The sequence below is a fragment of the Pristis pectinata genome, chromosome 39 (assembly GCF_009764475.1).
Source record: "Pristis pectinata isolate sPriPec2 chromosome 39, sPriPec2.1.pri, whole genome shotgun sequence".
NCBI classification, from domain to species: Eukaryota; Metazoa; Chordata; class Chondrichthyes; order Rhinopristiformes; family Pristidae; genus Pristis; species Pristis pectinata.
The window spans coordinates 7,105,696-7,122,362 of NC_067442.1; the positions used below are offsets into that span (position 1 = coordinate 7,105,696).

The following is a 16,667-nucleotide window of genomic DNA, read 5'->3' on the forward strand; positions in this document are numbered from 1 at the left end:
TGGTGGGGGGACACAGAGGGGATCGGGGGTGTGGACACAGGGGATCTGGGGAGGGGACACAAGAGGGGATCTGGGGGGTGGGGGGGGCGGTTGACCTCTCTCACCCAGAGGGCGGGGAGGGTGGGGCAGCGGGGTCACTGACAACACTGAAGGAATGCCTGGGTGGGCACTTGGATGGCGCTGACATCGAAGGGTGGGGCCAGGTGCTGGGATGTGGGGATGGGTCAGCACGGATGCGTTGGGCCGAATGGCCTGTTTCCCTGCTGTACATTCTCTATGTCTGTGTCCATTTTATCTGCCCACACTGTCCACGTGATAACCACCGCCCCCCCAACGGTCCGCCCGCGACACTCACCCCACTATCGTTCCCCCACCCCCCGACGCTCCCCCACCTTGCCCGATGCTCCAACCTGATCCGCCCTCCCCTTGGCACTAGCCCCTCCCCAATGATCCGCCCCACTCCCACCTCCCCGACGCTCCCCCACCTCCCCCAACGCTCCGCCCTCCACCTTGACCCTACCCCTCCCCGACGCTCCGTCCCACTCCCCCCGACTCCCCCCACTGGGGATGACCCCAGGGGCTGGGATGGCTCCTCACCTGCTGCAGGGCCAGACTCCACACACACTGCTGCCAGCCCCCATCAGACCCGTTGGAGGTCAGGCAGTCGGCACAGCTGGTCAGGTTGTGGCAGGGGGTGGGGCAGGGCTCCGGAGGGGAGGACTCCACCGGCATCGGAGAGACGTTGCGGAGGGAGTGGCTGAAGCAGGTCCAGTCGTAGGCGGGGTTAACACTGAGAATCCGACGGGTCTCCCCTGTGTTAGAATGGGGGGGGGGGGGGGGGGTGGAAACAAATCAGCCCAGATTATCATGGCAGAGGATCGCTTATGGGGCAGGGTCACAGGGGATGAATGGGGCAGAGGGCAGGTCAGTGGGGATGGATGGGTCAGGGAAGGGTCAGTGGGGGCGGACCATGGGGGAGGGCCAGTGGGGACGGACGGGTTGGGGGGAGGGCCGGTGGGGACGGACGGGTCGGGGGGAGGGCCGATGGGGACGGACGGGTCGGGGGGAGGGCCGGTGGGGACGGACAGGGAAGGGGGGGGGGGGGGGAAGGTCAGTGGGGACAGACAGGGCGGGGGGGAGGGTCAGTGGGGGCGGATGGGGTGGTGGGAGGGTCAGTGGGGGCAGACCGTGGGGATGGGGGAGGGTCAGTGGGGGCGAGGAAGGTCACTGGGTTTACAAGTTGAAACAATGACAATTAACCATAAAATTAAACATAATCTCGGAGATATTAGTTGTCAGCACTGGTGCTGGACCAGAGCACTGGGGATCCCTCAGGAACTTGCAGCAAGAATCCTGTAAATATTCCTTGAAAAGATTGTGTACAATTGATGTTTTTCTGTGAACGCTGCTTACCTCATGCCCTGTGCCTGTGATGCTGCTGCAGGTAAGTCTTCCACTGTAGCTGTGCACACATGGACGTGCCTGTGACATTAAACTCTGACTGCGACTTTGGGAATCCGATAAAGAGGAAGGGAAGATGTCGTTGGGATGAGAAAACTGGAAGTAACATCGAAGCCAACAGCATGGGGCTCTCCGGAGTGTGGAGAAGATGAGCGGATCTCCGGAGAGTGGGACTGATGATCAATGTCAGGTAATTTGTCTGAACCAATGCTCTGGTCTCCATGGTGTAAATATTCCAGGTAGTTTGAAGTAGGAAGGGAGAACCTGCAACAACCCCTGCGTGAGGAAGGTGATATTGGATGACCTGATAGGACTACAGGCAGACAAGTGGCTGGGTCCCAGCAGTCTGCACCCGAGGACTTTTCCGGAACTGGCTGCAGAGGTGGTGGGGCCATTAGATGGGGTTTGTCAGGCTGCCAGCCACTGGAAGATCACAGACAGGACTCCAGGGAGGAAGACAGAAAGTGGGCAACTCCAGCTACAGGTCTGCTAGCCTGACATCTGCTGTTGGCGATAGGCTGGGGTATCTCGAGCAAGAATTTAGGAGCCGAAAGGTATTGTTGCAGCTATATAGGACACTGGTCAGACCCCACTTGGAGTACTGTGCTCAGTTCTGGTTGCCTCACTACAGGAAGGATGTGGAAGCCATAGAGAGGGTGCAGAGGAGATTTACAAGGATGCTGCCTGGATTGCAGAGCATGCCTTATGAAAGCAGGTTAAGGGAACTCGGCCTTTTCTCCTTGGAGCGACGGAGGATGAGGGGGGACCTGATAGAGGTATACAAGATGATGAAAGGCATTGATCGGGTAGATAGTCAGAGACTTTTCCCCAGGGCTGAAATGGTGGCCACAAGAGGACATAGGTTTAAGGTGCTGGGGAGTAGCTACAGAGGAGATGTCAGGGGTATGTTTTTTACTCAGAGAGTGGTGAGTGCATGGAATGGGCTGCCGGCAACGGTGGTGGAGGCAGATACGATAGGGTCTTTTAAGAAACTTTTGGATAGGTACATGGAGCTGAGAAAAATAGAGGGCTATATGTAAGCCTAGTAATTTCTAAGGTAGGGACATGTTCGGCACAGCTTTGTGGGCCGAAGGCCCTGAATTGTGCTGTGTTTCTAAATAGCCCATCGTTTTGAGAAGCTGAATGTGATTGAACCGAGTCATCGTGGTTTTATGAAGGGTGAATCACACAACATACAACAGTACAGCCCTTCGGCACACAATGTTGTGCTGAACTAATTAAACCAATGACTCCTAAGTAACCTAATCCCTCTTCCCTGCACATTGACCATATCCCTCCCTTCTCTGCATATTCATGTACCTACCTAAGGGTCTCTTAAATGCTCCTGTGCCATCTGTCTCCACCACCACTCCTGGCAGCACATTCCAGAAACCACTGCTCTCTGTGTAAAAAAAACTTGCCCGCAAATCTCCCCTGTACTTTCCCACTCTCACCTTAAATGCATGCCCTCTAATACTCAGCATTTCAACCCTGGGAAAAAGATACCGGCTGTCTACTCTATCTATGGCTCGTTTAAATGTTATAAATTTCTATCAAATCTCCCCTCAGAGAAAACAGCCCCGGTTTGTCCAACCTCTCCTCAAAGCGCACGTCCTCCAAACGTGGCAGCATCCCGGTGAACCTCCTCTGCACCATCTCCAAAATCTCCACATCCTTCCTATAATGGGGCAGTCAGAATTGATAATACTAAATGTGGCCTAACCAGGGTTTTATAAAGCTGTAACATAACTTCCTGACTCTTGAGCTTGATGCCTCGACTTATGAAGGCAAGCATGCCGTACCCCTTCTTCACCACCTTTTCGACCTGTGTGGCTACTTTTAGGGAGCCATGTCCCTGGATCCCAAGATCCCTCTGTACATAAGGATGCTGTTCGATTGCCCAAAGTGCAGTTGGAACACGTTGGATTGCCCAAAGTGCAGCACCTCACACTTGCCCGGATTAACCTCCATCTGCCACTTCTCCGCCCATATCTACAACAGATCTATATTCCGTTGTGTCCTTTGGCAACCTTCTACACCGTCCACAACACCACCAATCTTCATATTGTCTGCGAACTTACTAACCCACCCATCCACATTTTATATATACGACAAACAAAATCACGTTTGATAAATTTGCTCAAGTTCTTTGAGGATGTAACAAGCAGAGTCCACAGAGGAGAACTCTGTGCGGTTGGCTTCAATATTACTTCCAACAACATCTTCCCTTCCTCTTTATCGGATTCTCAAAGGCATATTTGAGTTTAATGTCACAGGCACAAGTCCATGTGTGCACAGGTGCAGTGAAAGACTTACCTGTAGCAGCATCACAGGCACAGAGCATTAATGAAAGCAAGCATTCCTTAAACTTTCTTAACCACCCTGTCTACCTGTGTAGCCACTTTCAATGAGCCATGGACTTGCACCCCAGGGTCTCTGCAGATGTGGGGTGTTTGGATTTCCAGGAGGCATTTCATTAGGTGTTATGTAAAAGTCCACTGAGTGGGAGCCCATGGTACTGGAGGATGTGGCGTGAGCATGGATTGAAAACTGCTTATCGCAGAGAGAGCAGAGAGTTGGAATCAGGGGGTGTTTTCCAGGTTGGGAGGACGGAGCCAGTGCAGTAGCCAGGGGTCCTGGCCTCAGCACACGGAGCCAGGGGTCCTGGCCTCAGGACGGAACTAGTGGAGGAGCCAGTAACCCTCAGTTACTGATGGTTCATGTGAACGACCTGGAAAGTGCAGTGGAGATTTACGAGGATGTTGCCAGGACTCAAGGGAACTGAGTTAGAGAGAGGTTGCGCAGGTTGGGACTTTTTTTCACTGGGGTGTAGGAGACAGAGGGGTGATCTTATAGAGGTGTATAAAATCATAGGGTGAAAGTGCACCATCTTTTTCCCAGGGTTCGGGAATCAAGAACTAGAGGGCACAGGTTTAAGGTGAAAGAGGAGAGATTAACAGGAACCTGAGGGGCAACTTTTTCCACACAGAGGGTGGTGAGTATATGGAATGAGCTGCTGGAGGAAGTGGTTGAGGCAGGTACAAGTACTCGGGCAGGGAGGGTTTAGAGGGGTTTTAGAGGGTTCTTCGGGACACCCAGGTTTACCTGTGCGTTTGAACTGCCGGGTCCACATACACTTGCCAGAGGCGGTGCACTTCTGGCAGTCAGAGGCTTCGCACGAGATCTCGGAGCAGTTGCTGGCGATGAAAATCTCCCGCTGGTTGATGCGGCAGTCGTTCTCCTTGCTGCAGCTGGAATTGGTGCTGATGCAGGCCCCTTCTGGGCAGTTGGTGCACCACTTACACCTCTGCACAGGAGAGGGAGTGAGTCATGGGGGGGGGGGGGGTTGCGTCACGGGGGGAGGGGGCGAGTCACGGTGGGGGGGGGAGAGAGGGAGCGAGTCAGACAGGGAGTGAGTCACAGGGGGAGGGAGGGGGAGGGAGGGAGCCAGTCACAGGGGGAGGGAGGGAGCCAGTCACAGGGGGAGGGAGGGGGAGGGAGGGAGCCAGTCACAGGGGGAGGGAGGGAGCCAGTCACAGGGGGAGGGAGGGAGCCAGTCACAGGGGGAGGGAGGGGGAGGGAGGGAGCCAGTCACAGGGGGAGGGAGGGGAGGGAGGGAGCCAGTCACAGGGGGAGGGCGGGGGAGAGAGGGAGCGAGTCACAGGGGGAGGGAGGGGGAGAGAGGGAGCGAGTCACTGGGGGAGGGAGGGGGAGAGAGGGAGCGAGTCACTGGGGGAGGGAGGGGTAGCAAGTAACAGTGGGAGGGAGGAGTTGAGGGATCGAGTCACGGGGGGCGGGAGAGTGGGAGTGAATCTCGGGGGGCGGAGCGAATCACAGGGGGACGGGGGAGGGAGTGAATAACGATGGGTGGGCTAAGGGATCTAAGGGGTGACAGGGTGAGATTACGTGGGATGTGTTGAGGGGTGGTGGGATGAGGCTCTGAGGGGTGTGTGGGGGTGGGGGATCGAGGGGTGACGTGATGTCTGTGAGGGGTGTGTGGGGGGTGTGAGGTGGGGAGGGTGTCAAGGGGTGACGGGGAGGGGTGTGTGGGGGGTGAGCGGTGGGTTTGTGGGTGGTGCGTGTGAGGGGGTTGAGGGTGATGGGGAGGTGTGAGGGGGGTGGGTATCTGCTACTTACCAAGCGCTGCACCTGCCCCGTGAGCCGGGGGTGCAGAGCCAGACACTCACTGCACGTCTTCAGGTGACGACACGTCTCCAAGGGGCGGGGCAACGGGTCACAGTGAGGGGTGCCCGGTTCCACACCATACCTGGGGGGGGGGGGGGGGGGGGGGTGAGAGGGGGGGGGGTGAGAGAGGTGTGGGAGAGAGAGAGAGGGGTGAGGAGAGAGAGAGAGAGAGAGGGGTGAGGAGAGAGAGAGAGAGAGAGGGGTGAGAGAGAGAGAGAGAGAGAGGGGTGAGGAGAGAGAGAGAGAGAGGGGTGAGGAGAGAGAGAGAGAGAGGGGTGAGGAGAGAGAGAGAGAGAGGGGTGAGGAGAGAGGTGAGGAGAGAGAGAGAGAGGGGTGAGGAGAGAGAGAGGGGTGAGGAGAGAGAGAGAGGGGTGAGGAGAGAGAGAGAGAGGGGTGAGGAGAGAGAGAGAGAGGGTGAGGAGAGAGAGAGAGAGAGGGGTGAGGAGAGAGAGAGAGAGGGGTGAGGAGAGAGAGAGAGAGGGGTGAGGAGAGAGGTGAGGAGAGAGAGAGAGAGGGGTGAGGAGAGAGAGAGGGGTGAGGAGAGAGAGAGAGAGGGGTGAGGAGAGAGAGAGAGAGGGGTGAGGAGAGAGAGAGGGGTGAGGAGAGAGAGAGAGAGGGGTGAGGAGAGAGAGAGAGAGGGGTGAGGAGAGAGAGAGAGAGAGGGGTGAGGAGAGAGAGAGAGAGAGGGGTGAGGAGAGAGAGAGAGAGAGGGGTGAGGAGAGAGAGAGAGAGAGGGGTGAGGAGAGAGAGAGAGAGAGGGGTGTGGAGAGAGAGAGGGTGAGGAGAGAGAGAGGGGTGAGGAGAGAGAGAGAGAGAGAGGGGTGAGGAGAGAGAGAGAGAGGGGTGAGGAGAGAGAGAGAGCGGGGTGAGGAGAGAGAGAGAGAGAGGGGTGAGGAGAGAGAGAGAGAGAGGGGTGAGGAGAGAGAGAGAGAGGGGTGAGGAGAGAGAGAGAGGGGTGAGGAGAGAGAGAGAGGGGTGAGGAGAGAGAGAGAGGGGTGAGGAGAGAGAGAGAGAGGGGTGAGGAGAGAGAGAGAGAGGGGTGAGGAGAGAGAGAGAGAGGGGTGAGGAGAGAGAGAGAGAGGGGTGAGGAGAGAGAGAGAGGGGTGAGGAGAGAGAGAGGGGTGAGGAGAGAGAGAGAGAGAGGTGAGGGGGGAGAGAGTGAGAGGTGAGGGGGAGAGAGTGAGAGGTGAGGGGGAGAGAGTGAGAGGTGAGGGGGAGAGAGTGAGAGGTGAGGGGGAGAGAGTGAGAGGTGAGGGGGAGAGAGTGAGAGGTGAGGGGGGAGAGAGTGAGAGGTGAGGGGGAGAGAGTGAGAGGTGAGGGGGGAGAGAGTGAGAGGTGAGGGGGAGAGAGTGAGAGGGAGAGAGTGAGAGGTGAGGGGGAGAGAGTGAGAGGTGAGGGGGAGAGAGAGAGAGGTGAGGGGAGAGAGAGAGAGGTGAGGGGGAGAGTGAGAGGTGAGGGGGGGAGAGAGTGAGAGGTGAGGGGGAGAGAGAGAGAGGTGAGGGGGAGAGAGAGAGAGGTGAGGGGGAGAGAGAGATGAGGGGGAGAGAGAGAGAGGTGAGGGGGAGAGAGAGAGGTGAGGGGGGAGAGAGAGAGAGAGGTGAAGGGGGAGAGAGAGAGCGAGAGGTGAGGGGGGAGAGAGAGAGGCAATTCCTGGCACACATGCACCCCTCCCTCTGGGACACACCCGTCCCTGGGATCTTCACACCCCTCCCCCCGGGACACAGTCATCCCCGGGACCCCCAGGCCCCTCCCCCCAGGACCCTGCGCCCCTCCCCCCCGGACAGCCATCCCTGGCATCCCCACGCCACTCCCGCCAGGACCACCCCCCCCCCCCCCCCCCCCCACCCCCCACCACCACACCTACCTCTCTGCCTCGTCAGTGGACAGGCAGCTGCCGTTGCGGAGGGAGCGACACCACACACAGCTGCTGCTGTTGCAGTCGGCGGGGCTGGTGAAGACCAGGCAGGGGTCGTGCGGGGCAGAGAGGGACACCAGGGAGCCCAGGGCCACCCCCCGGTACCCCCCCGAGATGTACAGCTTGTTCCTCAGCACGACCGCCGCGTGGGCGATGGACCCCTCCAACGGCTCCCCCACCACAGACACCCCTGCAAAACAAGGCGGAGCAGTCAGGGGGGTGGGGTCGGGTGCAGGAGACCAGCATGGGGGGGGGGGGGGGTGGGGGGGGCTTGGAGGGGGTGAGATGGGGGGGGGGGGGAGAGGAGAAGAATGGAGGCAGGGGTTGGGGGGAGGAAGGAGGGGGAGGAGGAAGGAGGGGGAGGAGGAAGGAGGGGGAGGAAGGAAGGAGGGGGAGGAAGGAAGGAGGGGGAGGAAGGAAGGAGGGGGAAGAAGGAAGGAGGGGGAGGAAGGAAGGAGGGGGAGGAAGGAAGGAGGGGGAGGAAGGAAGGAGGGGGAGGAAGGAAGGAGGGGGAGGAAGGAAGGGGAGAGAGACCGGGGGGGGGGGGAGAGGGGAGAGTGGGACACCAGGGGGGAGAAGGAGGGGAAGAGGGAGACTTGGGGGGGGGGAGGGATGGGGCAGTCGGGGGAGTGGGAGAGGGTGTTGATGGGGGGGGTGGGGGGTGTCGGTGGGGGCAGGGGACATTGGTGGGCAGATAAGGAAAACTCTGTTATCAACCCCCCTCCCGTTCCCATCTCCCTGATTCCCCCTCCTCCCGTCTCCCCCTCCCCCCCCCCCCACTACCTGTGGTGTTGGGGCTGATCCAGCTGTTACAGTTGATCTGTTAGAAACAGGACGTCGCACTGAAATCCTCCCGCTCGGGAGCGACCTCCCACCACCACCATCGTGTTGTGGAGCAGGCCGGACACGTGGAAAATACGGGAGAGTGGCTGGAAACGGAGGGAGCGGGGTCAGTGCGGAACGTCAGGAAACGGAGGGTGCGGGGGGTCAGTGCGGAACGTCAGGAAACGGAGGTGCGGGGGGTTAGTGCGGAACGTCAGGAACGGAGGGTGCGGGGGGTTAGTGCAGAACATCAGGAAACGGAGGGAGCTGGGGTTAGTGCGGAACATCAGGAAACGGAGGGAGCAGGGGGTTAGTGCGGAACGTCAGGGAAACGGAGGGAGCGGGGGGTTAGTGCGGAATTGGCTGGGGCTGTGCAGCTAGGGACTAAATTATAAAGCAGAACCAAAAAGGGCAATAATCTCAGGGTTGCTGCCTGAACCACGTGCAGATTGACACAGGGTCAATGAGATCAGAGAGTTAAATGCGTGGCTTCCAAGATCACAAGACAAGGGAGCAGAAGTAGGCCATTCGGCCCATTGAGTCTGCTCCAAAGAAAAGGGGAAAAAAGAAATGAGAATTGGGGGGGGGGAGACACTACTCTAAACCCAATTTCCGGCCTTATCCCCTATATCCCTGATACCCGACTATTTAGATATCTACCTATCTCTTCCTTAAACGCCTCCAAGATCGGGCCTCCACTGCTGTACGTGGCAAGGAATTCCATAAATTTCACTACCTTCTGGCTAAAGAAATTTCTCCCTCATCTCTGTTCTTAAAACCTGTACCCTCTAATTCTAAGATCGTACCTTCTGGTCCTGGACTCACCACTAAGGGAAACAGCTTGACCACATCTACTCTGTCAGTTCTTTCAACATTTTAAGTGTCTCTATGAGGTCCCCTCTCACTCTTCTGTACTCGAGTACAGTCCAAGAGCCGACAAACTCTCATCATAAGTAAGCCCTTTCATTCCGGGAATCATCCTGTAAATCCTCCTCTAACCCCTCTCCAACATCAGCACATCTTTCCTAAGATATGGGGCCCAAAACTGTGCACAGTATTCCAAATGAGGCCTCACTAGTGCCCCGTAGAGCCTCATCAACACTTCTTTACTTTTATACACTATACCTCTAGAAATGAATGCCAACATAGCATTCGATTTCTTTACCACCGATCCGACCTGGTGGTTAACCTTTGAGGTATCCTGCACAAGTACCAAGTCCCTTTGTACTTCTGTACTTTGAATTTTCTCTCCTTCTAGATAATAACCTGCCCGTTTATTTCTGTTTCCAAAGTGTACAACTGCACATTTCTCAACATTGAATCTCATCTGCCATTTCCTTGCCCATTCTCCTAAACTATCTAGCTCTCTCTGCAACCTTCCTGTCTCCTCAATACTCTCTACTCCTCCACCTATCTTGGTGTCATCCGCAAACTTAGCCACAAAACCATTTACTCCATCATCCAAATCGTTAATGTACAAGGTAAAAAGAAGTGGCCCCAACACCGACCCTCTGCGGAACACCACTAGTAAACCTGTAGCCAACCAGAACAAGATCCTTTTATTCCCACCCTTTGCTTCTTGTCAACCAGCCAATGCTCCACCCATTCTGTTATCCTACCTGTAATTCCATGACCTCTCATCTTATTAATCAGTCTCTTATGTGGCACCTTGTCAAAGGCCTTTTGAAAGTCTAAAGACTGGTGTGGGAGACGTGGGTTTGAATTCGTGGGACATTGGCACCAGTATTGGGGAAGGGGGGAGCTGTCCCGATGGGACAGGCTCCACCTGAACCACGCCGGGACCAGGGCTCTGGCGAATCGCGTGACCAGGGCTGTGGGTAGGGCTTTAAACTAAACAGTAGGGGGTGGGTTCAACAGATTCGAAAAGTATGGATAAAGTAAAAGGGAAGGGGAGTGCAGGAGAGGTTACTGAAGTCTCCAGCATAAAGAATAAGACTGAAAGTTTAGAAAGGGAAAAAGAATTTAACTTCAGGCAACATGGAGACAAATTTGAGAAGAAGGGTGGTGAGTACAGGACTGAAGGTGTGTTATTTGAATGCATGCAATATACGAAACAAGGTAGATGAGCTTATAGCGAATAGAAAAGGGGAGAAGCGAGGTTGTGGGCATCACAGAGTCGTGGCTGAGAGGTGACAGCTGGGAGCTAAATATCCAAGAATACACACATCCTACCGGAAAAGACAGGCAGGTGGGGCAGAGAAGGTGGTGTGGCTCGTTGGTAAAAAATGAAATCAAATCCTCAGCAAGAAGTGACATAAGATCAGTAGATGTAGAATCCTTGTGGGTAGAGTTAAGAAACTGCAAGGGTAAAAAAGACCCTGATGGGAGTTGTATAAAGGCCTCTCCGAATGGTAGCCAGGATGTGGGGTACAAATTACAACAGGAGACAGAAAAGGCATGTAAAAAGGGCAATGTTATAGTGGTCATGAAAGATTTCAATATGCAGGTAGATTGGGAAAATCAGGTTGGTTCTGAATCCCAAGAGAAGAAATTTGTCGAATGCCTATGAGATGGCTTCTTAGAGCAGCTTGTGGGTCGGGGCCCACTGGGGAAAAGGCAATTCTGGATTTGGTGTTGTGTAATGAACAGATTTGATTTGGGAGATTAAGCTGAAGGAACCCTTTAGGAGGCAGTGATCATAATATGATAGAATTCACCCTGCAGTTTGAGAGGGAGAAGCTAAAATCGGATGTAACGGTACTACAGTTGAGTAAAGGTCACTACAGAGGCAGGAGAGAGGAGCTGGCCAGAGGGGATTTGGAAGGGGACCCTAGCAGGGATGGCGGTAGAGCAGCAATGGCAGGAGTTTCTGGGAGAAATTTGGAAGACGCAGGATCAGTTCATCCCAAAGAGGAGGAAGCATTCTAAAGGGAGGATGAGGCAACCGTGGCCGACAAGGGAAATCAAAGATAGCATAAAAGCATAAGAGAGGGCATACAATATTGCAAAAATTAGTGGGAAGCTCGAGGATTGGGAAGCTTTTAAAAAGCACAGAAGGCAACTGAAAAAGCAATAAGGGGAGAAAAGATGAAATTTGAATGTAAGTTAGCCAATAGTATAAAAGAGGATACAAGAAGTTTTTCTCAGATATATAAAGAGTAAAGGAGAAGCAAGAGTGGACATCGGACCGCTGGAAAATGACATTGGAGAGGTAGTACTGGGGAACAAAGAAGTGGCGGACAAACTAAGTATTTTGCGTCAGTCTTTACTGTGGAAGACACCAGAAACATGCCAGAAATTCGAGAGTCAGGGGGCAGAAGTGAGTGTAGTCACTATTACTAAGGAGAAGGTGCTTGGGAAGCTGAAAGGTCTGAACGTGGATAAGTCACCTGGACCGGATGGACTACACCCGGGGTTCTGAAAGAGGTAGCTGAAAATATTGTGGAGGCATTAGTAGTTATCTTTCCAGAATCACCAGATTCAGGAATGGTTCTGAAGGACCGGAAAATCGCAGAAATCACTCTACTCTTTAAGAAGGGAGGGAGGCAAAAGACAGGAAATTATAGGCCGGTTAGCCTGGCCTCAGTGGTTGGTAAGATGTCAGAGTCCATCATTAAGGATGAGGTTTTGAGGTACTTGGAAGAACATGATACAATAGGATGAAAGTCAGCATGGTTTCCTTAAGGGGAGATCTTGCCTGACAAATCTGTTGGAATTCTTTGAGGAAGTAACAGGCAGGATAGACAAAGGAGAGTCAGTGGATGGTGTTTATTTGGATTTTCAGAAGGCCTTTGACAAGGTGCCACACTTGAGGCTTCTAAAGAAGATAGGAGCCCACAGTATTACAGGAGAGGTACCAGCATGGTAAAGAAGATTGGCTGACTGGCAGAAGGCAAAGAGTGAGAATAAAGGGGCCTTTTCTGGTTGGCTGCCGGTGACTAGTGGTGTTCCTCAGGGGTCGGTGTTGGGTCCGCTACTTTTCACAGTTATGTTAACGATCTGGATGACGGAATTGATGGCTTTGTGGCCAAGTCTGCAGATGATACAAAGATAGGTGGAGGGGCAGGTAGTGTTGAGGAAGCAGGGAGTCTGCAGAAGGACTTGGACAGGTTGGGAGAATGGGCAAAGAAGTGGCAGATGGAACACAGCGTAGGGAAGTGTACGGTCACGCACTGTGGTAGAAGGAATAAAGATGTAGAATATTTTCTAAACAGGGAGAGAATTCAGAAATCGGAGGTGCAGAGGGACTTGGGAATCCCAGTGCAGGATTCCCTTAAGGTTAACTTGCAGGTTGAGTCAGTAGTACGGAAGGCAAATGCAAAGTGAGCATTCATTTCGAGAGGACTAGAATATAAAAGCAAGGATGTAACGCTTAGGCTTTGTAAGGCGTTGGTCAGACCACATTTGGAGTATTGTGAGCAGTTTTGGATCCCATATCCAAGGAAGGATGTGCTGGTGTTGGAGAGGGTCCAGAGGAGGTTTACAAGAACGATCCTGGGGGTGAAAGGGTTAACGTGTGAGGAGTGTTTGATGGCTCTGGGCCTGTACTCGCTGGAGTTTAGAAGGATGAGGGGGGATCTCATTGAAACCTACCGAATATTGAAAGGCCGGGATAGAGTGGACGTGGAGAGGATATTTCCAGTAGTGGGAGAGTCTAGGACCAGAGGGCACAGCCTCAGAATAGAAGGACGTCCCTTTAGAACAGAGATGAGGAGGAATTTCTTTAGCCAGAGGGCGGTGAATCTGTGGAATTCATTGCCATAGAGGGCTGTGGAGGCCAAGTCATTGGGTGTACTTACAGCAGAGGTTGATAGGTTCTTGAATAGTAAGGGCGTCAAAGGTTACAGGGAGAAGGCAGTAGAACGGGGTCGAGAGGGAAAAATAAACCAGCCATGATCGAATGACGGAGCAGACTTGATGGGCTGAACGGCCTAATTCTGCTCCTTTGTCTTAAGGTGCTGGGGATCTGGGACGATGCCGGAGGGATCATGGTGCCAGGGATCTGGGACAGTGCTGGAGGGATCATGGTGCCGGGGACGAGGGATGTTGCCGGAGGGATTGTGGTGCTGGGTATCTGGGATGGTGCCGGAGGGATCGCGGTGCTCTCACCTTTGAGCCATGGGAGGGTGCGAGCAGACTCCAGGTCAGGGTGCCGAGGTGGAAACTGTAGAGCTCAGCGGAGGCTGACACGGTCTCCAGGTGGAACCGGTAACCACCAAAGACGTAGACGGCGTCGGTGGGAGTGTGGTAGACGGCAGTGTGACCGTAAAGACCTGTCAGGGAACAGAGATCCTTTGTCACCCAGGGAGGGAGACGGGCCCCGTGTAATTTGTATCGGCGCCACGCAGCACACTTAACCTCTCACCCCCACACAGAGCGCACACTGACCTCTCACCCCAGAGCACAGCCTGACCTCTCAGCCCCAGAGTGCACCCTGACCTCTCAGCCCCAGAGTGCACCCTGACCTCTCAGCCCCAGAGCAGAGCCTGACCTCTCACCCCAGAGCAGAGCCTGACCTCTCACCCCAGAGCAGAGCCTGACCTCTCAGCCCCACACAGAATTCACTCTGACCTCTTCCTTCACACAGAGCCCACCCTGACCTCTCACCCCAGAGAAGAACCTGGCCTCTCAGCCCCACAGAGCGCACCCTGACCTGTCACCCCTACAGAGCACAGCCTGACCTCTCACCCCAGAGCACAGCCTGACCTCTCAGCCCCAGAGTGCACCCTGACCTCTCAGCCCCAGAGCAGAGCCTGACCTCTCACCCCAGAGCAGAGCCTGACCTCTCACCCCAGAGCAGAGCCTGACCTCTCACCCCAGAGCAGAGCCTGACCTCTCAGCCCCAGAGAGTGCACCCTGACCTCTCACCCCAGAGCAGAGCCTGACCTCTCAGCCCCACACAGAATTCACTCTGACCTCTTCCTTCACACAGAGCCCACCCTGACCTCTCACCCCAGAGAAGAACCTGACCTGTCACCCCCCCCAGAGCGCACCCTGACCTGTCACCCCCCCAGAGCGCACCCTGACCTGTCACTCCCACAGAGCGCACCCTGACCTGTCACCCCCCCAGAGCGCACCCTGACCTCTCACCCCCAGACGAAGAGAGATGCTCATTGCCCCCTCCCACAGACCAGGGTTGAGGACCCCCTGTGCCCCCGCAGAAGTTCCCAGCCTCCCCTCGTCCCTACCTGTGGGGGCGGTGCCCGTGTGCTGCTCCACACTCCAGCTGCCTGTGTCCATGCTGTACTCCAGCAGCTTGTTGTTGAAGCCATTGTGTGGAGAGTAACCTCCGATCAGGAGCAGCGAGGAGTTCCGACACTGGGTGATGGTGTGTCCGGCCACAGGGGGAATCAGCTCCGACTGTGGAGGGGAGAGGAGGAGGGAGATCAGTGCCCCGTGGCCTCCATCACTGCCCCGGCCCCGGGTGCGCAGGTCGAGCCCACCTCCCCCCCCCACCCCCTACAGTGCCCACCACGGCCCAACCAACCCCACCCTCCGTACCACTGTGCTGGGAACACCCAGTGGTTCAGGCAGCGTCCGTGGAGGGAGAACCAGGCCAACAGCCCTTCGGAGAATCACACAGCACGTCAACAGGCCCTTCGGCCCAACTCGTCCATACTGACCGAGGTGCCTTCCTGAGCTAGTCACATCTGTCTGCATCTGACACCTGTCCCTCCCAACCTTCCCCGACTGTGGACCTGTCCAAATGTCTTTTCATTATAGCTGCCTCTCCCACTTCCTCTGGCAGCTCGTTCCACACACCCACCACCCTCTGTGTGGAAAACTTGTCCCTCAGGTCCCCTTTAAATCTTACCCCTCTCACCTTACACCTCTGCCCTCCAGTTTTAGACTCCCCTACCCTGGGGAGAAGACGTCAGCTATTTACCACGTCTATGTTGCTCCTGATTTTATATCCACAGAGAACAGCACAGTATAGCACAGGAACAGGCCCTCTGACCCAACTGATTAAACTAGTAGTTAAATGCCCAACTAAACCAACTTCTTCTGCCTGCGCAATGTCCATATTCCTCCATTCCCTGCACATCCATGGGCCTGTCTAAGAGCCTCTTAAACCCCTCTATTGTATCTGCCTCCACCCCCACCCCCACCCCTGGCAGCACATTCCAGGCACCCACCGCTCTCTGTGCCCCACACATCTCTATACTTCTGTGAAGTCACCCCTCAGCTTCCTACGCTTCCAGGGGAAACAGCCACGGATTATCCAGCCTCTCCTCATAACTCAGCCCTCCAGTCCTGGTAACGTTCACGTGAGTCCTCTCCTGCACCCTCCCTGGTTTAACGATGTCCTTCCCACAGCAGGGCGACCAGAACGGTACACGACACTCCAGACGTGGCCTCACCAACGCCCTGTACAGCTGTTACGTGACATCCCAACTCCTGACCTCGAAATACTTCCAACGTACTGCACCAGAAGCATGAACTGTCCCCCTCTCCACAGACGCTGCCTGACCCGCTGGGTGTTACCAGCAATTTCATTCACCACGGGTCTTCAGTGCCTGCAGACACGTTCAGTGCTGATCCGAATCCGATCAGGCTCGGGACAGCCCTCCCCTCTTCGGGTCCTGTCACTGGCGGTCAAAGGGGCTGGGAGGAGGGGGACGGAGAGGGCTCGGGGGAGTGGGGGAGCAGAGGGCTCGGGGGAGTGGGGGAGCAGAGGGCTCGGGGGAGTGGGGGAGCAGAGGGCTCGGGGGAGTGGGGGAGCAGAGGGCTCGGGGGAGTGGGGGAGCAGAGGGCTCGGGGGAGTGGGGGAGCAAGAGGGCTCGGGGGAGTGGGGGAGCAAGAGGGCTCGGGGGAGTGGGGGAGCAAGAGGGCTCGGGGGAGTGGGGGAGCAAGAGGGCTCGGGGGAGTGGGGGAGCAAGAGGGCTCGGGGGAGTGGGGGAGCAAGAGGGCTCGGGGGAGTGGGGGAGCAAGAGGGCTCGGGGGAGTGGGGGAGCAAGAGGGCTGGGGAGGGGGGGAGCAAGAGGGCTGGGGGGAGGGGGGGAGCAAGAGGGCTGGGGGGAGGGGGGGAGCAAGAGGGCTGGGGGGAGGGGGGGAGCAAGAGGGCTGGGGGGGAGGGGGGGAGCAAGAGGGCTGGGGGGAGGGGGGCCGAGAGGGCTGGGGGGAGGGGGGGAGCAAGAGGGCTGGGGGGAGGGGGGGAGCAAGAGGGCTGGGGGGAGGGGGGCCGAGAGGGCTCGGGGGAGGGGGGCCGAGAGGGCTCGGGGGAGGGGGGCCGAGAGGGCTGGGGGGAGGATGGCTGGGGGAGGGGGGAGAGAGTGGCAGGAGAGATGGGGACGAGCATCACTGTGACCCCTCCCTCAGGAGG

General features: G+C 56.1%; 1 protein-coding gene across 1 annotated transcript in view; it reads right to left on the reverse strand.

Moving 5' to 3' along the window:
* Positions 1–16,667, reverse strand: part of megf8 (multiple EGF-like-domains 8) — a 102,743-nt gene that overhangs the window by 6,272 nt on the left and 79,804 nt on the right. Inside the window, 8 exon segments of the mRNA XM_052045381.1 lie at positions 544–812; positions 4,567–4,768; positions 5,599–5,728; positions 7,511–7,751; positions 8,345–8,384; positions 8,386–8,490; positions 13,454–13,617; positions 14,533–14,704. Coding sequence (XP_051901341.1) covers positions 544–812; positions 4,567–4,768; positions 5,599–5,728; positions 7,511–7,751; positions 8,345–8,384; positions 8,386–8,490; positions 13,454–13,617; positions 14,533–14,704 — 1,323 coding nt within the window.